This window comes from Microchirus variegatus (genome assembly GCF_963457635.1).
Source record: "Microchirus variegatus genome assembly, chromosome: 4".
Taxonomy (NCBI): domain Eukaryota; kingdom Metazoa; phylum Chordata; class Actinopteri; order Pleuronectiformes; family Soleidae; genus Microchirus; species Microchirus variegatus.
Genome location: NC_139805.1, coordinates 14873638 through 14896024, shown reverse-complemented (window position 1 = coordinate 14896024; position 22387 = coordinate 14873638). Strand labels below are relative to the sequence as shown.

At 39.9% G+C, this 22387-nt stretch overlaps 1 protein-coding gene across 1 annotated transcript in view; it reads left to right on the top strand.

Annotated features, from left to right (window-relative positions):
• acbd6 (acyl-CoA binding domain containing 6) overlaps positions 1 to 22387 on the top strand; it is a 29184-nt gene that overhangs the window by 939 nt on the left and 5858 nt on the right. Inside the window, exons 3-6 of the mRNA XM_083887673.1 lie at positions 361 to 457; positions 3367 to 3446; positions 7185 to 7290; positions 9161 to 9250. Coding sequence (XP_083743799.1) covers positions 361 to 457; positions 3367 to 3446; positions 7185 to 7290; positions 9161 to 9250 — 373 coding nt within the window. The remainder of the gene's footprint in view (positions 1 to 360; positions 458 to 3366; positions 3447 to 7184; positions 7291 to 9160; positions 9251 to 22387) is intronic.

The window sequence follows — 22387 nt, the reverse complement described above, 5'->3', positions numbered from 1 at the left end:
CTCAAACCCAGGGTCTAAGGACAGATGAGGTTGTATCATCTAAAGGTTGTAGATATAACTGAAGCAAACTGTGATTTGTACATTTTGGTTATATAAATATAACTGATTTGATATGTACTGAAAATGCAAATGCACCAGGTGTTAAGTGTATTTTTTCTCTTCAGTTTCACATATTTACACATTTCAGTTTAAATGAGAATTCATACTGAAATGTCACTTTTTTTTAATCTTGCAGCTTTCATCCACATTTAAAGACATTGTACGTCATTACAGTATAGTGCAGATAAAAGTGCCTCTGTCAATTTTACTTATGGTGATAATTACTGTGTTGGTAATAATTGTGATTGTTTGTTATTACAGGCAAGCCTGGAAACAGCTTGGAGATATGGAAGCAGAGCAGGCAATGCAGGAGTACATTTCCTGTGTCAATGTGTTAGACCCTGAAGGCAGCACAAAGGTAATAAGAACAGTCTCTGAAAAGTTAAATCTAATTATGGCAACTGCAGAAATACTGTAGTTTGTTGTATCATAAAGCAGTGCTGTTAATATTAACACTTGTATTATTATTAATTATATCACTAGTAGTTGTAACAGTCATAGTGGCGATGTGATTTTTTTTGTATTTCAGTGGTTTCCAAATGAAGTGTTATTCATTAATTAATTCATCTTCTAAATAAAGAAAAATATGATGACAAAATTTCTGACACTTAGTATTTCAAATTAGCATATGCAAAGTATCACATTTATCTCTATCTCATTTATATCTTTAGCTTAAGTTATTTTTGCTCTTTTCAAATGCAATGCATGTTTTTGTCAATAGAGGTCAGTGTCGCTGTCATTTTGTCTCAGCCCTTTTAGTGGCTCTTTATTCTCTACAAGTTGCATGAAATATACATGAGGATGTTTTGTTGTCTTCCTCAATACCTGACATTTTGGAATATGAATAATGCAAAAAAAAACTGCCAGAGTATGGCTGTTGAGTCTGCGTCTACGCGTGCATTGACACAAGAGAGTTTGTCTCTACGCAGTCCCGTGTGGAGTCAGTGGACTGCCAGGAGGGATGTGCTGCCATGGACAGGTTGTCCTTTGAGGCACAAGCATTGAGATATACAACAACAACTTTGTAATGTCTGCGTTGTTGGGAAGAGTGTTATTAATGGAACACTGAAAAGAACAAATGTGTTATGCACAAAGTTAGCATGAAAGAAAAATAAATGAGAACATCTGCTTTCATTGAACAAGGCCAACTAATTTCTGTGCATGATCACTGTGGCTATTATAAGGGAAGTACTGTTCAGTTTTAAGTGTCAGGTTTTAAGGAGCTATTCTCAAAGGATGATCTATAGTAGCCTGAGCCGGCTAAATCTCAGTGTAAAGTGAAGTTTACAGCAGCTGGCAACAATAGGTGTAAAGCACTGCATTTCTTCAAAATTTGTTGCCAGACAAAACCTGAAATAAAATGTATTTTCTGTATATTCACATTATTGTTGTAATATTGAGATGTTTCCTATTTGATTTTTCTTATGGCATCATATAATGCATTTATCTCTGACCCACAGAAGTACACTTCTTTCCGTTGTCCTCCCCTCTTTTCATTGTTCTTTACCTCTGACATACCTGCCTGTCCTCAGTTAATTTCCCCACCACCTTCTTTTCTTCTCTACCCCTTCACTCTATCATTACCCCCATCCTTGCTCTTTCTTTGCTCTCTGTCTCTATTTATGTCACGTTTACAGTGCCGCTACCAACCACATGTCCAATCCTGACACATCCTATTGTCTGCGACCACACTCTGGGCAATACTCACTGACTCTGCCTCACAGCTGCACAATGCCAGAAAAAAGCCCAGCATACACCAATGCCCCCCTGAAAAGACGCTAATTGTGTTAGTGTTAACAAAGCACCTTAGCGTGGCTGTGGCTATTCTTTTGCAAGCACAGTTAAAATAGTGTAAGTACAAGTACATAGACAGAAAAGCAGAGGAGAGAATAATAGCCAGAATGTGACCTCTGCTCTGTCTCAATTGTTGAGCAGACACTGGATTTTTATTACATTACACTGCAGAGGAGCAGGGCCAGTGCATCAGCGAATATTCTGAGTTTCTGAAGTGAATTAGGTTGAACCAAAAGTGCATGCACAGTTGTTTTGCTTCGCTTGTCATGTTCCTCCCTACTCCCCCGTATTTTCTCAAATCAGATTTGTGTGGGTTCTTTTGTGAGTCAAGGTTGGTCAGTGAAGAATAGGCCGGGTAATAAAGTCTGGGCTGAACTGAATGTAATATGGAATTCCATGAATACTCAAAAGATTAACAACGGTCACAAATTGAGGCGCAATATATTTAATGCTGTTCTCCTGCATGTTATTGCGTATTTATTGCTAGTGAGGTCATGTCTAAAGCCACAGAGAGTAGTATCTGAAAATTACAACATTTTGAACTTTATCTCTGTTGCGTGTTCCCTTTGTCAAGGCTATAGGGAGATGCTATAGGTAAAGCCTTTCATGGTGAATAGATTCATCGCTATTGTACTACATTACACACACAAAATAGCTTGGCCAGTGCCTGTCCATGTAGGACAGAAACACAGGCTACACGACTAATCCAAACTAGACTAGGTGTGTGGTAATTTTATTAAAGGTCCCATATTATCCAAAATCAACTTTTTAATCATTTAAATCGTTATATTTGGGACTCTGGAGGTCCTATCAGTCAGCAAAGTGTGAAAAAAGATGACTCACTCATGTTTTTTTGGTCCTCCTCAGTCTAATACAGGAGATAAAACATGCAATGTTGACTTCCGCACTCACTGGGACGTCACAATACGTTAAATTCCTGGAATTGTTGTCTCGCGGAGCTCCGCTTTGTCCGTAAAACACACAAGAGTGCTGGTGAGGGCAAAGGTATTCTGAAACCTGAAGTCCGCCATGTCCGCAAAAAGTTCTATTCTTGGCTCCACAGTGCAGCACAGAGTCCTACACAAACTTCCCGCCTCAGAGGATTTATCTGTCCAGTGGATACATGTTATATATGACGGCAATGTGCCTGCTAGAGCCTGCAAATTATCACTTTTCTAAATGCTAAATGCTTTTAGCTCCCAGTAGCCCCTGTGGCTTAAAAAAAAAAAAAAAAAGAGTTACTACTAAACGGAGCATTTTGAACAGGGCTGTTTTGGCAGGGTGATTAAACTGCTGTGGGGCTTCATGCTTATGGTATGTCATGGTATGTCACAGACACCAGGGAACTAGTTTACTTGGAGAAATATGGTATATTGTGAGTCCTTTAACTATGACTAACTAATTTTACCATTCCAAAGTTAACTATGTATGAGGAGAATGTTGCTCTTATATCTGAATGTTTTTATTTGACAGGAAAGGGCGCAAGGAGCAGAAAGGAGAAAAGGCTTCGGAGGAGCAGTAGTCAGCTCTCTATACCAAGAAGAGATGATCAGGTAACACACACACACACACACACAAGGTAAACTAAGTCTGAGTCTGGTATTGTTAACCAATCCTGATGCTGCATCAGATTATATTCACCAGACTGTAAATGCAGTTAGTCCGGAGACGTCATACAGTTCTGATTTATGTTAATGAAAGATTTCTCCATTTTCTTCTGCCTGGCAGACTTACTCAAGCTTAAAGACCTCATCTTCATTTCAATGGAAAAAAGCTCTTTTGGTGATGAGAATGAGATGTGTGAATCCTGCAGGTTTTCCTCCTAAATGGCTGTGTGTGTGTGATTAGTATGCACGGTCTCGGGTCGAGCCAGCCAGAGTCTCTCCCCTTTTAATTACGTTACGATTTGGGGGGTAGTCCAGGGTGGTGATGAAGACAGGCTGGGTACAGCAGAGGGAGGCTGGTGCAGCAGGTTTCCCAGAACAGTGCTCCCTTTGGTGATATTCAGTTTCAGCTTTGCCCTGAGGGAAACCAGGAAGGAGGAAATCATTACCACGGCATGTACACGCACCTATGCACACATGTGCATACATAAACATACACTTGCCTCTATACGTCGAGGCAATTGCATCCAAATTCATGCACAGCCTGCTGGAACTGTCACAATCACTGCTCTGCTGCATTTCAATTTCCTCTCCCACACACACACACACACACACTCTCACACAGACCCACTCCATATTAAAGAGCTAAGCACCTGTTAACCAGACACAGAGTTAATTGCATTGCTCAGTGCTCATCTCAAGCTTAGAATGTGTGTGTGGTGTGTATATTGACAAAAGCAGGATTGGTTATCAATATTGTTGGCTGACTGAGCTGATCAGCGTGTGACTGAGGATGCTTTGAATGCTACATTTGTAATCTTCCTCACCCACCTTGTAAAAGGAAACTGATAAACACTGGAGGCTTTGTTGTCCGTGCACTTTGCTGGAAGCCATTTCTGAGTTATTTGAGTTCTCATTGTTTTTCCTAGTTAAACGGAGCTCAGCCATGTTGAGAGTGTTGACCAGGGTCCTATAGGAGATGGGATGACATATTGCCCAGGCGTTTGTTCGTGTGTGTGTTGGTGCGTGATGGATGGTGTGGCCATGGTGTTGATCAGTGAAGCTCGGGGCAGGTAGATGAGTGTTCTCCACTACTGTGGCCAATTTAGGCTGATGGATGAAGGACATATCTGCCAGTACACTAGACTGGAAACACAAATGTGGGCTCATAACACACACACACACACACACACACACACACACACACACACACACACACACACACACACACACACACACACACACACACACACACACACACACACACACACAGACAGCAATACGGCTGGGCAATAATTCTTTAACAACATATTGCAGTATATTAACTGATTTCTTTTACCTTCACCAAAACCAATCTTTATTTGTCTGACATTTCTCATGATGATCACCGATATTGACTGATTTTTTTTTTTTTTATTCTGTATTGTGATAAAGTTTTTGAACAAATTGCTCAGCTCTATATAGCAACATTTATTTCTCCATTTAGTCTCATGATTTTGTTAATAATCCACAGACCTCACTGTAACAGTTTTCATCAGAAAAAACACCCACGGATAAAAACTTGAGTATTTTTGTCAGTTATTAAAATGTTGTAAGACTTTTCTTGAAAACTTATGTAGAGTGAGATTATTAGTGTTTATTCACACCAGGAACCAAGTGCCATTCATACCTGTTGTACAATCTAAGAATGTACAGTACGTTTCAAAACCAGGGAATAAAACAACCGAAACCTCAAATTATTCTATAGCATGGCTAAAAAATTGTGAAAACACAATGACCACAGTCTCAAATTTTGATCAACTGCAGAGGTTTGATTTATTTAATTCAGATCAATAAATATAATATTGGTGAATCTTCCCTGTAGCACGTAGGTAAGGTAAGGGCCAATGATGCTATAGAATGTAGTCAGCAATAAACACAAACATTACAGATGACAAAAACATAGCTCATCACATATGCAGTGTTCACACGCGTCTCCTCCCATGGGAACAACGACATGAGACGCACGCACACACAGACAACAGCTCTGATTATATATATCTGTCTCTAATCACCTCCTGGCATTGGGGACTGGATTGAGTGCTGGTGGGAGGCAGGGTGCAGTGGTGGAGGTGATGGTGGGGGGCTGCAGGGTGACTGGGAGCGAAAGGGTGAAATCTCATTTAGAGCTTTACGCCTTTCCCTCCCGCTTAACCAGGCCGGCCATTCATATTAATTGAATTTAGTGCTCTATTGTGTGACGGAGACCTCACATACCCGCCTCTGTACCACTCCCACACTGTAAGTCAGTCATCCCCAAGGCCAACCCCCCAGTTCTCGACTGTGACGCCTGCTAGCTCTGCCACACAATGTCCCACAGCAAACACCTGGGTCCTGCCCCACAGGAGCCACTGTGGGGCGTGGGCTTAACACTTGAGTGGTTAGATGTTTGACTTGGTCCACAATGGTCCACAATTATTAGGGGTGATAATTTTTCTTTCAAAAGCAATGCTAAACTGTGATGGATCACCCTTAAATAATCTATGTACTTATGTTATGAATTAAAGGCTACGAACAGATATAATACAACCAATGGTCAAAATACATTTGAGGACCAACAGTTTGCTCATAGATTCACTGCCAGGTTCTTCCACTGCCTCACTAACATCACCATCTACAACTTTCACTGTTTACTGTGAGATACAGCACCAACATCAAGACTAACTGCATATACAAAGTTCTTTAATGAACCTCTACACTTCCCTTTCTTCATCTTTTTTACCTGCATGCTTTCTCTCTCCTTCACTCGTGTCATTCTTCATCCCCTCTCACTCTGCCGTTTTCCTTATCAGCCTGTGATGAATCATGAATAACTCATTATACTTTTATCACAGCCAGGTTATGTATGAGCACATTCATTTACATACTCCCGATTACCAGCTCTATGTTTATTCATGGATCTCCATGCTGAGCCACACCCACTTCCTTGTCTGATGGCCACAGTGACCCCAAGTGTCCCTGATGTGTGGCCACCATCCATCTACCCTGGCAGCTAATCAATACTGCAGCTCATCAGTCTTTCGTCAATGGTCAAACGGGACTGTCCTGACGGCCACATGGCACATGGCCTCCTATATAAAGCACACAAACATGCATATATATATATATATATATATATATATATATATATATATATATATATATATATATATATATACACACACAAACTATCTTGTTTAGGGTTATATAATATACACAATCACAAAAATTAGATTAGATATGAATACATATACATGCAAGTCACACCTGTACACACGTACACGCATGGACCACTATATAGCTCTGGACGTTATGTGCACCATGTTGGCAGGAAAAGCTTCTGAGAAATAAATGGCAACAGTGCCAGTTTCAAGGTTAAAGATTTTACCGCACACTTTAAATCCATGACGTTTGAGCATTATATCACAGAACCTGACAGACTGGATATATGTGATCCTTACAATTCTGATGTCCTTTCCCCCTAATTCTACTTCAGAGAATGCTTATGCATCGCAATAAAAACAGGCAAAATAAATAAGGTATTTAAGTTAATAAGTGTTTCATTACCTGATATGAAGGGCTCACTCTCAGCATAGAGTAATGTTTTTTTTTTCTCCCTCCCTGTCTTATTCTCTTTTTCCCCTCTGTGAATGTCTGTGTCACTCTCAGGGAAGAGGACAGGAACATCTTCGACTATTGCAGAGAAAACAACATCGACCACATCAGCAAGGCCATCACCTCCCAGAAAGTGGATGTCAATACTAAAGACGAAGAGGTAACGACAACGCACAGTGTTTAAAGATATGCAAAGTGAAACTGTGCTCACTTTGCATATCTGTAACTGTGCACTCTGTGTAAAGTGTGCAAACAGTTCCTTCTATTATTGTGAGGTGTTTTTGTTTTTTTTCCTGATTGACCCTGAAATCCACTCATCTGTCCTTGATTCGTTATCAGCCGGTAGAAATGGCTCACTCTCATGCCTCTCTGTCACCACAGCTGTTCTTCAGATAAGCAGGCAGTCCACTGGTGAGGTCCCAGTCACAGAGCAGATGGTTGGTAGTGGTCCTCGGCAGCAGAAAAACTTTGTCCTGTGATGTTGTCATCAGTTCACCTGCAGTGCTGATTGCTCAACAGCAGAGGGCAATAGTGAAGTTTCTCTTCAGCAGTGTAGCCTGGGCTGCTTCTGTAGCTCACAGATACAGACACAGAAAGAGGCTCTGTATCAGACACCCAACATGTCATTACGTTATGTTTTTCATTTTAACTTATTGTTAACTTATTCAGATTTTAATTTTGTATATTTCCGGGTGCATTTTCTTAAATAATATTATAATCCTATTTACCTAAAAAAAAAAAAAATCAATCTTCCTTTGCATTTACAGTCAAACAACAGTGAACACAAAATCACAGGTTCAGGTAACCAAAAGAGTAGTATAATAGTTTAATTACATCATTTTTGATTAACATAAAATAACAGGATACAGTGTGTTCTTGTGTATGATATGTAAAATAATGTCCTTCTCAAAGTCAAGACTGATGATGTCAGATTATGCTGTGTATTGAGCTGTGTGTGTAGTAATTACGTCACACGTTTTCACATAAAATGCACTGGATGCTTTGTTATTTAGGACATTGTAGGACAATGTAATATTCACATTTCTATCCCACCTTCAACATGTAAAATGATGGTATTTAAACAAAAAAGTGAGTTTTTTTCGTATGCCTCTTTACTGTACATACTGACTCCAATATGCAAAACAGCACACAGCAGCGCCTCTGTCCACAGAGAAGAGGAGTTTGCCAAATTATTTTCAAATAAGGAGAATGGAGGCTGTTCCTTACTCGTCGAAGCAGAGTGTGTGGAACATTTCTTATATCAGGTTTTATTTCTGATGTTAAAAAGCAGTTTCAGCTCTGGCTATTTCAGTATAAACCTTTCTCAGTGTTCACTATTCTAAATATCACTGCCGGCTCAAACAAATGTTTTAGTGACACTCTTGTTATCATGTGATATCATGTCAGTGCATGCAGTGTCTTGGAAGTCAGGTCTTCTATGGAAATGTGTAAGAGAGCAGAAAAGAGTCAGAGAGAGAGTGAGAGAAAGAGCGAGATACCAATTTGTTGGTATTCTTGCCTGGCACACTATCCATTTTAACATTCAGCTGTGGGAATCACTATAATTTAGGTAACAGAAATGGACTCGGCAGGTTTGCTTTACCTAATTGGCCTTACTGAAAAATGAGCTTGTGTGGTTTTAGGATAACAAGGACCTTAGACCACAGGAGAGGATGCATGTGTATCTTTCTACTTGTATATCCATCTTTGTGAGGACCAGTTTTAGACCGGGGAAAGCAGCATATCATTAAAAGAGTATGTGTGTGTGTGCACGCACACACGCAGGTTTCTGCATTGTTATTCTCTGCAGCCACCTTACATCTGAAAAGAGAGGGAGAGCAGTGCACATGTTGTTTCTCATCATCGTGGAACTGCTCTCAGCGGTTGCACAACTGATCACACAAGGCATCATGACAAAAACAGATATGACATTTTACACAATAAAGCCACTTTTAAAATTCATCCATTGCTGTTCAATGTTTGGTGAAAGTTTTATACAAAGTTGTGTGCCTTTGTGCGTGTGTTTGTAGGGCCGGGCTCTCCTGCACTGGGCCTGTGATAGAGGACACAAGGAGCTGGTGTCTGTATTACTGCAACACAAAGCAGATATCAACAGTCAGGTGAGCAGCATGTCTCTGCCCGTCTTTCTTCGGCTACATTGGAAAACTAAGATATACAGTACTGTGCAGAAGTCTTAGGCCACCATTAGATTTGTTGTTTCACTTTACTGGAACACATCCCGAAAATATGTATGTAGTTTTTTGTTGTTTAAAAGAAAAAAAAACATCCTCTACAGGTGTAAAGTATTTAGCGTGATTACCCTTACACTTGAACAATAAAACAGCTCTGTTAATACTGGAGTGGAACCTTAATTAATGTTACTGGTAAATACTGTGTTTGTCCTGCTATTTAATTTAAATAAACATCTGCTGTTAAAAAAAACATCTATTACGCCAGGTTTATTCAAGACATGCTTTATGTCATTCCAAATTCCAATGATCACATTTGACACACATAAACAACAACAGAGCTGGTGGTGCCTGAAACGTTTTCAAAGTTCTGTAGTTCATAGAGAGTTTTTCAAAATGTGCTGGTGTTGGCGTGGAAGTTTGATCTCTAGTAGCCTATGTTTACTACTTGTAGGATCATACTTCACAATGTAGATTTCACTCAGAAATATGTGTGCTGTAGATTTGTTTTCAGACTTTCAACCTCTACAGTGTTAAATACCGAATGCACAGAATGTTATAGATTGCGTAATCCAAGTATTTTCTTCTGTGTAAGAAGAAGTTCTCGCATCTGTGCACAGAGGCTAGTTCCAAGTTCCCAATCATGTTTGAAAGTCCGTAATCACACTAGTAACAGGTCTCCCAAAAAGGTTTGTTATTAAAGTCCACTTCTGTGACTGCACAAAATAGTGTATTATACATGTTTATTTACAATTTTACTTGTACATCATACATTATTACTTCAGCAATGTCTTTGTCGAAAGGATGTTGCTTGATCCAAAAGTTGCTACAGTTTACATTTGAGGTCGGTTTCAGTGTAGATGAGCAGGCATCATCAGTGTTTGTAATAGATGAGGTCAGAGGCAGGAAACCGTACTCAACACATGAGTGAACCCAAAGCAAACAGTGACATCTTCAGCACCCCCCCCCCCCACTACCCTCCTCTTGTCTATCTCCATCCCTTCCAGAAGGTCACCTTTAATTCACTTTATGCCAGAGACAAATCCCCCAGGGCTTTAACAGACACAGTTAGCTGGTAGCTAGCCCTAGTGTTTACTCTTTGCAAGGTTTAGCTGCATCCAGGAGGCTTTAGCTTTGGTGGTAAGCTGGCTCAGCTGCACATCGGAGAAATTACTCCTCTTCCCTGCCCGGCGGCACTACATAGTGTAGTTCACGGGGCTGCACACTAAGGCTTTAACTGTACGGCTGAATCAATTGGAAGTAATCAGGCAAATTGTTTTACGTTGCACAACCCACATAATCAGGACATTTCACAAATGACTTTCTCTTTTGTGGTCATGCGCGGCCTCTTTTGTTGTGAATGGGGGGGGGGGGGTCTGGATTTGTGGCGAATGGTTCATAAAAGACTTAACTGTGGAATAACTATGAAACACTTCACTGATGATTTAAAGCCATATCAAGAGAATGACAGAAGAGTAGAGATTGATGTATAGTGAGACTTTGTTTTTCTTCCTTTGCTAAGGTGTGTAATAGCAGTCATGTATCTATCATTTCATTTTGAATTATATAAAAATGTAAAATGCCAAGAGTTTTTTTCAGCATTCAAAGTAGAGAACATTAGTTTTTGGCCAGGCAGGGACACTGGAAGGCTGAATTAAGACTTCTAATTTATTGCTCGAGCACCTTTGTGAGATTCTACTTCACTTTGTATCCAAAAGCATTCAGGGAAGCAGTCCAATGTTTCTTATTTGTTATAAAGCAAACAGTGAGAGGATTAAAAAAATTGTCAAGAATTTGGATGGATTTAATTTTTTTTTAAATATCCTAGTGCTGTTTTATAATGGACCTCCCCCTTCTTTTCCTCTTCTTTCTCTTTTTTTCTACTAAATATGTGTATGTAAAAGTTAAACTGATGTTTTCAGAGGCAGGCTTTTGCAGCCAGTTAGGGTACAGATATGACCTGAATTCATGCATTCACACTATCAGGACCTTTCCACCCGTCTGTCTAACTGGTGTCACAGGAAGCTGTGGCCGTGGCGTAGACTGGATATTAAAGAAACTGGACTTCTGCAGCAGTTACTGGTGGCAGATTTATGAGGTGGCACTGAGGTGGCCGAGAGAAAAATATAGTGGGCTAAATCATATCACTCTGTCGCAATGCCAAATTATCTCACTATGTAAAGCTTACAGAATGATATGCCTCTCATTAGAACTCACTTGAACATCCTTGTGGTTTTTTTCCTTGTTGAATGAAGGATGAAAAGAAGAGGAGGAATGTACCAACTTAGTTGTATTGTAGCTCTACTTACATTTTTTTTTTTTTTTTTTTTTTTTAAATGGACGGGTAGTTTTATGCATCTGTCCTTTTTGTCCAAAGCCCCTTTCCCATGAAACAAAGTGTATTAGAGGTTATATGTGTTCATGAGAAGAATAGAGGAATGTCTGAGTTGTTTGCAGGCTATTAGAGCAACCAGTAATCTCTCTTGACCTCTACCAACTGCTGTGCACCCAGTAAATAAAGATCAAACATGATTTATGCTTAATTTGTTGATTAAAAAGGGGAGGGGGACTTGAGAGTTAAAACAAAAAGTATTATTTGCTTGGCAGAGGAGGAAAATCATTTGAAATTAATCAACTGATTGTTTTAGTGAATTGTTCCCAAACCCTGGTAACTTGCATTAAAGGCTTGTTTGATAGTTAATCCTGGATCAAGGAAGGGTGGGACGACAATAGGTAGCTGTGTGGGTTTGAATACACAGATCACAGCCCTGCCACCTGCCAACTGTAGATCAGGCCCCGGTGTTGGTACTGTACATTAACTCCCCCTCAAAGCCTCCCCACTGTATCACTGCTCCCTCTGCTGATTCGCTCAGTGAATGTGGGGCAGACGGTACCAACTGGGAGAGATGACAATAAAACCCCATTTAATGTAATAACAGAAATTAATGATGCTGCAACCCTGGACTTGTTGTGTTAGAATGGATTTAAGAGGATTGGATTTAAGTTTTGGACATTCCTTCATATCAGGTCCAACAGTAGAATTGGTTTGAACTGTAATAATAATCATGTTTTCTGGACTTCAGCAGTTTGTGTCAAATGTTTGAGTAATGACCAAATGATTTGATTAACAAAAATGACATTTCCTCGCATAATTTACTTTATACTTTTGTTAGATAATTCCTGATTTAGACGAAAACAATTCACATTCAGTAGCCATTGTAGTAGGACATTTCATTTAACATTTTATTATCGTCACTTTTTTTCTTAACCCTCTTCTGTGGCCTTTTTTAAAACATCAGCAATACAACTCTTCTGATGCTGCCTTGTGTTAAGATAAAATTAAATGCTGATATGCTTGATATATTTTGTTTATCCAAATATTTACAATAGCATATATCATATGTTGTAGTTTTAGTTTTACCAAACTAAAGCCAGATATAACAAGTTGGATACAAAAAAATTAATTGAACAAATGCAAAACGCAAACCAAAGAAAAAAAAAAAGGATTGGGCATTAGTTTGGCCACCCTTTTATTAGGATACAGGTTTGAGATGAGCGGGGTGCTGGAGCCAATCTCATCCCAGTCCATCACAGGGCCAACATAGGAACAACCATTCACTCTCACATTCACACCTACAATCAATGTGTGTCCAATTAACCTTTGTATGTTTTTGGACTGTGGAAGGAAACTGGAGAACCCATAGAAAAGCCACATATACAAGGGGGAGAACATGTATTTTCTGAAAAGGTAGGCTGTTGAGAAATGTGAAGAATTTGGAGATTTGGGTTAAGATGTTTATTTGTACGTAATTAGACGTTGCATAGCATGTTATTTCAGTGGTCTGGTCAGTGTGTGTATGTGTGTGTGTGTTCACACTCCCTGTGGTCATTCTCTGTCCAGACGCTTTAATCCCACACCCCAAATCTACAATGAGTCTCATCCCACACACATACTCAACTTTTGTTTTTGGTTCCTTCGTCGACACTTCCCAGGAAGCCGTCTGGTTGCCATGGAAATACATTCATATGAAGGATGTTCCCGTTTGTGGAAACTGGCGTGGAAAAGGCAGGGCTTTGTCCCAAATTTGTTTTTCAGACTACGACAATTGTCAGGAATGGTCCAGAGTAGATTCATACAATGTCTGACTTAAAGCGATTACTCGCAGGGTAAGTGACAGAAGCAGGATTAGGCTCACAAAGAGGACGGAAAGGTGAGATGCAGGTTAGTACAACACGAACACAATGGCAGGACGGAAACGTAGCTAAGGCCTTAAGTTGGAAGCGGTGATAATTAAAAGGAAAAAATGCAGGTTTGAAGCACATGGCCACAACTCACATGCTTTTAATAGATCCACTTTTTCTTTTTCTTTTCTATTCGTCTTTCTCTTTCTTCTCTCCTCATCACTCTCCCCTCCCCCCCTCCGAGCTCCCATCCCCTTCGCTCCATCCGTCCCTGCCGCTGCCTCTACTTTGTATTAAAACAACATGATCCATGAGGCGGGGAGGGCAACTCACAGCACCGCTAATTCAAATTAATCCAGCGTGGTAGCATGGCCACTGCAGGCCCCAAGCGCTCCCAGTCTATCAGATAGAAATTCATAACTTAATTGAGGTCAGAGCCTCGAGTAGCAGAACAAAAGTCTCCAGCCAGGACCAGCGAGATCAATAGTAATAAATATCTGACTGGGCAGCCTATAACTGGTGGCTAGAGAGCACACAACAAGTCTTTATACACATAGTCTGCGTGTGGATCCCACAGTGTTGTCTGGAGAGAGTTTGGGTTTGGGACAAAGTCGGAGGCAACATGGTGGACTTTTAAAGGTGTGGTCTTTCTGCAAGGGTATGGACCCATTGATGTGTGAGTGGTGTGGGTGGATTTATCGACATAATGGAGTAAAATAGTGAATTCATGACTGCATGGGAACTCCTTCTTAACACGTGCTAGTGTGAGAAATATGGACAGTATCATGATTTAGGCCTGTTATCAGATAAAGGCTAAAAACAAGAGAATGAAGTACAGGATGCCAAAGATGTGTTTAAGTTGATTTATGATCAATATGATCTTTGACAAGTTGAGATTTCAAGTGTACAGCATTGTGATGACTCATATTTAATATTTGATTCAAAAATCTATAATCAGTTAGACTGTGATACCTTTCTTGTGAGATGTTGTGAACATAATGACTAGATGGATGAAGTTAGAATGGTGAATTCTAACCGTTTCTTTCATTAATTTTGGTTTGTTATCATTTATAACTGAACAATATGATTCCACACAAGCATTTAATATAATTAATTTAGTGTTTAAAAGACTGATGCCATGCTGAGGTAACACATTGGGCTTCTCCTTAGCACTTCAACTGATAATAATATTTGAAGACATTGGTGAAATTGCCCATTATATTTGTTTTTCAAGGAAACATGTTGTAAATGATATGTCTCATTCAAGAAACAGTCTAAAACCTTAGTAGTGGTTTACCAGATTGTTTAACAATCTATTTTTGGAAACCACAGAAATCCTCCAATTTGTGGAGGTATATATTGCATTTTTGAATATATTGCATTTTTGCTTGGGAAATTAAACAAACAACAAACAAATATATAAAAAAAATCAAACTGAGTTGTCATTCAGTAGAATAATTGGTTATATCATGTTGTATGTGTTATGTTTTTGAGGTTCAATGCCTTACACATTTGCTTTTGTATTTTTATCAAGTCACTGCTGAAGAAAACACCTGGCCCCTTCTCTATAAGCTGTGAGAATTATTTGATTAATCTATTATTAATGATTACTAATTTGTTAACTATTTTGATAATCAATTAATTCGTTTGAATGTTGGAATGTGGAAACACTGAGCAACATTTTTCGACATTTTATGGACCAAACAAATACTCAATTAGTCAAGAAAATAATAGACATATTAATTGATTATGCAAATAATTATTATAAGCAGCCCTAGTTCAAGCATGTCTGTCAAATGAATGATTTAAAAAAAAAAAAAAAAAAAGTCAGACTCATGCATTATTATGAGCCACTGCAGTGACCAAATATCAAAGGTTTTCTCAAAGTGTTTCACTGAGCTTCTCAAACAACGTTTTCTTGGTTTATGCCAAAGTCACAGCTCACAAATCAAGCGCGTCAGAGTAAATTTTCCATTTTAATCAAACTGAACAAAATCGAAAGCATTACCATCTGTTCATGCACATTTTTCATGAAAAGGCGAAGGAAACCGGCGTCAGTATTTATAACATTTTCTTGCTGAAGCCGTTACAGTCAGAAAAAGGTCATTAATATTCACAACTTTGTAATGCAGATTTTGAAGGCACTTTAGAGCTTACTGCAGTGGAGCTCGGCCCAGTGGTTCTAGCAAACAAAGAACACCGAAGCCTCTCGTCTGTGTCCTCTACTACCTGTGTGTTGTGTGATCACAGTGGTAAACACACACACACACACAAACACGCACTCCATGGGGGCTGATTGAAATTCTATGGTGGAGGCATTATTACACATTTGTATCCCTCCCCTTTCCCAGCAATGCCTCCTATAACTAATGGCTCGGTCTACCCAGTCATAACAAATATTCAGCAAGATTTGTCATAATTGTATGTGTGTGTGTGTGTGTGTCTGTGTGTGTGTTTGTGTATTGTACAACCTATCCGCTGAATGTATGGGGTCTTAAAAAAGAAAAGGCTGGGAGGTGGGAAAGTGAGGTGGAAGAATGCATTGTGAATTCAAATCATATAATGGAGTACAAAGAGAGATGGAGGGATGGAGTAAACAAAGACATGAGGTAGACGTATACGATTTTAGATATAGATTTGGCCGTCAGTGGTTTTGCCTCTCTGATCACATCTCTGTTATAACAGCATGGTTGCATATCAGTCAGCCTGTATTATAATTGCTTTACTTTATAAATATATTATACAGAATATCAGAATATTGACACTGCTCATAACATATACACTATATATAAAGTTTTATCCAGTGACAGCACAAAGATTTGTTGCACCTAAAAGTTTTCATTTTATATGATATAGTATGTGATTAGGATCTAGTAATAGATCATTATTTGTTGTTTGTCTATAAAATAACATCCATCCCCTGCAGTTTCCCAGAATCCAACGAGACATCTTTAAAATGCTTTAAATGCTCTGTTTGATCAAAGCTCCAGAACTCAAAGTTCTTCAGTTTACAATATTAAAGCAGCAAATGAGTTCATTGGAGAAGCTGGGACGAGCCAGCATTTGACCCACATGAGTTGGCACTTATCAAAAACAGTTGCACCATCAAATTTTCTGCTTATTGATTAATTGAGTAATCATTTTCTATCTAATCAGAGCACACCTTGATAAAGTTTATACGCGCACATAAAATTTACCATAGCCACCGCGCACAGCACTTGACATTTTATAAGCCTCACTGTGAGCTGTTCTTATGGGAGCCATATTTAGTACGCGATGCACATTAGCTGGACTCGATGAAATGAAAACTGTTGCTGTGCCGCGTTAAAACGGCCTATCGGACACACAGATACAGTTATGAATCCGTAATATTGAGCACTCAAAAAGGAGCTCGCAACTTGACAGTAATAGTGCAGCCTAAAGAGCCATTCGAGCAGGTAACAGTCCTCTTTGCCATCATCAGCTGTTGTTTCTTTCTTATTGGCCACTCACTGGGCCTTGCCTACACTCAACTATTTGATTTCCATCGTTCTTAACCATCCACATAAATTGTCAGGAGCATTAAAGCTGTCCTCGACCGTTTCAGACAGAAGGGGTGGGAGGTGGGGGGGTGGGGAGAGAATAAGAGAGTGAGAGCTGGATACAGACAGTGAGGGGAGGGGACAAGGGGGTGAGGAGAGAGAATAAACAAAGTAAGTGTTCTGCCTTCCATCAGTCTCCCGCAGTACTCAGCTTTATGAGTCCCTCACTCCAAATGCCTCAGCTGCAGCCCCTGCTGCCTGGCCATTGATTTTCATATTACACTCTTTTATATATTTATTTATATCATATATTTCTTTTTAAACATCATCGATGAGGCGACAGAGGACAGACGGGACCTCTGGCGATGTTAATACTCCGCCTCAACCTTATCCTCCTCTCTGATGGCCTTAATGGAGGCTAAGGTGTCCCGCGGGAACAAGCAAGCTTGGCGACATTGTGAGGGGAGGGAAGTGTGGAAGGAAAGACGGCGTGCAGGAAAAGAACAGGAAACGTACATTAAGAGATGGTGAATTAGAGAAATGAGGGAACAACAGGAAAACGTGGATGTGGTCTCATGTATGTTCAGCTTTTACCGAATGGGTATCGAATGGATGACATTTAAAGTGTATCACACTTTTGGGCTCCTTCCAAACTCAAACAACTGACATTAAATGTATAAAATCCCCTTTATCCCCCTCATGTCATCTTCATATGGACACCAGATTCATTCTAGGGTTTTCCCAGAAACATTATTGCTCCTGATGGCAACTATAGGGGAATGAAGGGAAAAGGGGGATCACCCCGGCACCTGAAGGACACTCCTCTCAGAGGTGTGAGGAGCAGTGAGCTCGGCGTCAGGCTAATTTGACCATGGGTGGCAGTGCTGCTCACACGCTGAGTGGCAAGGTTACCTCTCTCTGCTCAGAGGAGACCCAGATTCAATTAGTGCTGGCCCCGTCTCTAGATCCTTTTAACAAAGTGTGCGGGCCTTCCCGAAGCACACAAACACGCACATTGTTGGGTAAACACAAACAAGACCATATATGTTAACATAAGCTCATGTGCAAGGTCAACCCTGTCTTATATCATAGTCACAAACAAAACATGTCAGTTTGGGTCTGTACATCAAGATTTCAGTTATTGTTCATTCTAAAGGTTTGAGTGCATCAGTTTCATGTTTCTTTAACAGTATTTACATTTCCCAAACCACTTTTTTTTTTTTACTTCATTATAAAACCTGCAGCTTATTTATCTTGAAATCTATATTTTTTTATTTCACCAGGGAATTTCATTGCATTTCACTATCTTATTTTTCATTTGTAAGCCTCTCTAAAGTGATTAAAATCTTGTTTCTGACTTTGTCACCCCACGGGGAAAATGTGTTACTAACCACCTTGCCAAATTTGACTGATTAAAAAAATTTGCTAAGTGTTTAAAAAAAAAAAAAAGGTTTCAAATCATGTAAAATTCAGCAACATGCTCTGCTCTGAGACACTGGGCTTCTGTGGGTACCCAAGTGTGGGAACATCGCTGTTAAACTTCCTTGTAAACAAATGTAGAGAAGGTGTACTTAGCTGCTTTGGTCATGCTTAAAGCATCTATGTGAGTGTGTGTCCACTGGAGGACATAACATAGTATTGGCTTCAGTGGGGACCAGAGTCTTTTAAAAGCTTTGGTTGTAGTTTACTGACCTGATACTGTACACAAACACTGTTTAGTTACAGTCGATTAGATATGAGTGTTCATATTCCACTTAGGTGCACCATAATGTAAAAATGCAACTTTTTATTCATACAAAATATGGAGCCAGAAAACCTGTGGTTTTCATTGTGGTCCACTGTAATCTATGCATCATAAAATTACTTGGAGAAGGGAAATCCATCACACTCAACATTTATTCAGCCTTTTGTTGTTGGGTTTATGCCGTTATGTAGATGCTTGTGGATTTATGTGATAAAAAATTATCATCTGTGAAGTGTGTGGAACTTCAAGGAATGTTGTGAAGGACGTCTGGTCTGTGATGGCGACCAGTGTTTCCTTAACCTTTTAAATGAAAGCGTTGACATTTTTAATGTCATTTCTACACCTAATATTATTTTGAATAGGTACATTAACCATTTCCAAAGGATACACTATAATCAATTTTTAAGTAAAGAGCTGAGAGATTCTACAAATTTGGCGAACCAAAATAATCTCCCACTAGTGATCTGTGGGTCATCCCAGTCTCTGGGAGTGCCTGGTGAACTCAGTAGCTGCTCTGGTTACAGATATGAGACCCAGTGACAGAGGAGGGTCTTTGGCTTCTCCATCTTGCAAAGATCTGTGCTCTGCTTTCTGATTGATGGCACCTGCTCATCATAATGCCATCCACTGGAATCTGCATACCAATGATCCCAGTCGCTTATCGATTCGCCCCCATCTTCCCAACACACACCCTTGAGACTGACACACACACACACATCTCTTCTCTCGCCCTCGCCCCCTCCTCTCTCCCTCCCCCAACTACTGTCATTATAAAAGTCAGCAGCTGCTGCATGCATTGATCATAAATCATAATTGCTTGTCCATTTTTCCCCACTTGTTTAATGTTGCTGTCAGGGACAGAAGGGGGGGGGGAGGGGAAGGCAGGGGAAATAAGAGGGGGGAGAGAGAGGGGGAGAAAAAAAAAACCAAAAGAAAGTTTAGTCACATACAGAAAGATGAGAAATAAAAAGAGAAATGACTGACGGATGGAGAAGTGGAGCGATTGAGAAAGATAATTAGTTACGGCGGGAGTGGAATAATAGATGCAGTGGTGTGGAAGGCTTTTTGATTTTTTAAGGTAAATTCTAAAGGAAGATGACATGTATAATCATAAATATATACATATATATATATATATATATATATATACACATATATCAGCACTTACACAATTTGTACCCAGGTTGACCCGGTCTATATAACCAAACCCAAATGGCATATATCCTTTGTCTGAAACCGTCAGTCCTGTAAGCACAGAACAGGTATTCACGGGTATTCATTAATTGAATTAACTGTTGTATATGACACCACATCATTAAGCTATTGCATTATTACAGTAGGGATAGATTTTTTTTTCTTTTCAGCTTTTTAAAATAATCAATTATATCTCATTACAGGAAGATTTTGAAGCAATATCTCACACTCGATTGAAGCCCTCCTTGTGTTTTGTTGCTTGGCCAAGACGAATGCCAATCATCCTCACTAAGGTCTTATTTGTATACAGGCGATTATATTAATTTCTCAGAATGGTTGTCGTGATGATTTATTGATTATAAAACCCTGGACGTTGCACCAATGGTTTGTCCATCTTAAAATAAATACCACTTAACTGATTATTACCAAGCATGACACCGTTCCCATGTACAGTAAGAGATAGTACAGAAAAAGAAACCCAGCATTAAAGGAAATGGTATTAAGGAAATTAAATCTTCACAGAGGCCTTTGCTTCCCATCACCCGCCACATACTGAGTCCAGTTGGCACTTGGATTTGCAGGCTATGAAAACATGAACGCTGTTACAGTCCACGGGGGACAAAGCATTCACAGAAATACTGACACACACTCTGCTCTCAGCTGCAGACTCCACAGCTGCTGGTGGATTTGACAGACTGAAACCCAGTTTTGAGCGGACACAGACTCATGGGACCTCGGTGTCCTATCTGTATCCCTGACTGAGCTCAAATAAGTCATTGATGCCTCTTCTTTATCCTGGTATAAAGAGAGTGGGTTGAAGTATCTTGTCCCATTGTTTGAGATGTGTGACGGCAGATTAATGGATCAAACAAGTTTAACCACCTTAGATAACCTAAGCTACAAGCTTTCTACTTTTAGTAAAATTGCGGTGTATATTTTCATACACATCCACACACGTCTAACACAAGTTTATTCTTTTTTTGGGGGACTAATTTCCCTCTTGTTACAGTATTATTTTAATCTGTTGAGGCATACAGCCAAGGGAATAAGAATGTTTGCCATATCTCTCCATAAATCCTCGTTCTCTTTCATCCATCTTGCTTCACATCGTTTGTGTGGTAGAAATGATAGATTGGTGTGACTTAAATTCAGCAAAACTGCAATAGTACTAATAGATCAATCCCTATCCATGCTGCTCCTAAGCATATTGCTCCACCCCATTAGAGTGATACACTACACTGGTTTGGTTCTCCGCCGCTGGTATTGTGCAAGCAGCTGCTTTATTGAGCACTCTGCTGACATCCAGCCCAGCATTTCTGCACCGCAAGGGGAAACGTTGGATGACATGTAAAAGCAGGGGTTTGGGTGCGACATGCCTCAGTAATGGGATGGAAACGGGGTGCACCGGAGAGGGGTGGGGGGGGGGGATGCTATGGTCGCTAACTACAGGTATTGTGAGTGGGAGGTGGGAGTGGAGTGGGCGGGGGGGTGAGGTCTCCTCCGGGCTGCTTCCAAAGCAAATGGAAGACAATCCAATTTCCTGTGATTCCATCAAGCCTCCGTCCTGGATCGAGGGGCATTAGGGAACGCTGAGAGGACAGTCCGCTGACCCCTCACACGAACATATGAGGAGCTCGTAGGCTGCACACATGCACTGGCATGCTCCAGATAGCTCCGCACCAACATGCACATTTTCAGGCAACAACACTGTTATCTTTTCTTCTTCTTTTTTTTTTTTTACCTCACTCAGCACTGCAGCTAATTTCTTCTGATGTTTGCTTTTTCAGTCCATAACTTTATCATATTATTCACTGGACGCAATCAGTCCAGTTTTTTTTGCTCCAACTCAGAGCAACAAAAACTCAAATATGAGCAATTTCTTCATTAATTCCTTCAGATTTTGTATTTATTTATAACCCAATCATATTTGTTTAGCATCTTCGCTCATAACCGTCTCTTGTGCATTATGTGTCACTAAGTCTTGCTTTTTTGTGCGAGTGTGCTTGTGCTTGTTGACCAACAAACTCCAGATTAACGCTTTGCTGCAGATTAGGGCTTAAACCCCTTACACTTTAATTATAACTGTATGTATTAATGTGCGTTGAGATCTTTCGCGTGGTCTCGGCTATAAACATCTGTCACTGTCCCTCTGTGCTTAGTTTGCTTTAAGTGTGTGTTTATGCATTAAACTAAACGGTTAGCTGATGCAGTTTTGCCTTAAAGGAAAAGGCCTGGATGCTGAAATAAGATTGTAGCTTTTGTCGATGTCAAACAGTTCTGCTCACATTGCTCTACACTTATTGTGGGAGATAGACACATTGCCTGCAGTACATCACACATTTCAACTCGCAGGCTGACAGCATTGTTGCCTTGAGTTAACTATGGTGCACTTTCCACACTGGTGGCGATTTGCATCTGTGCTCTGTG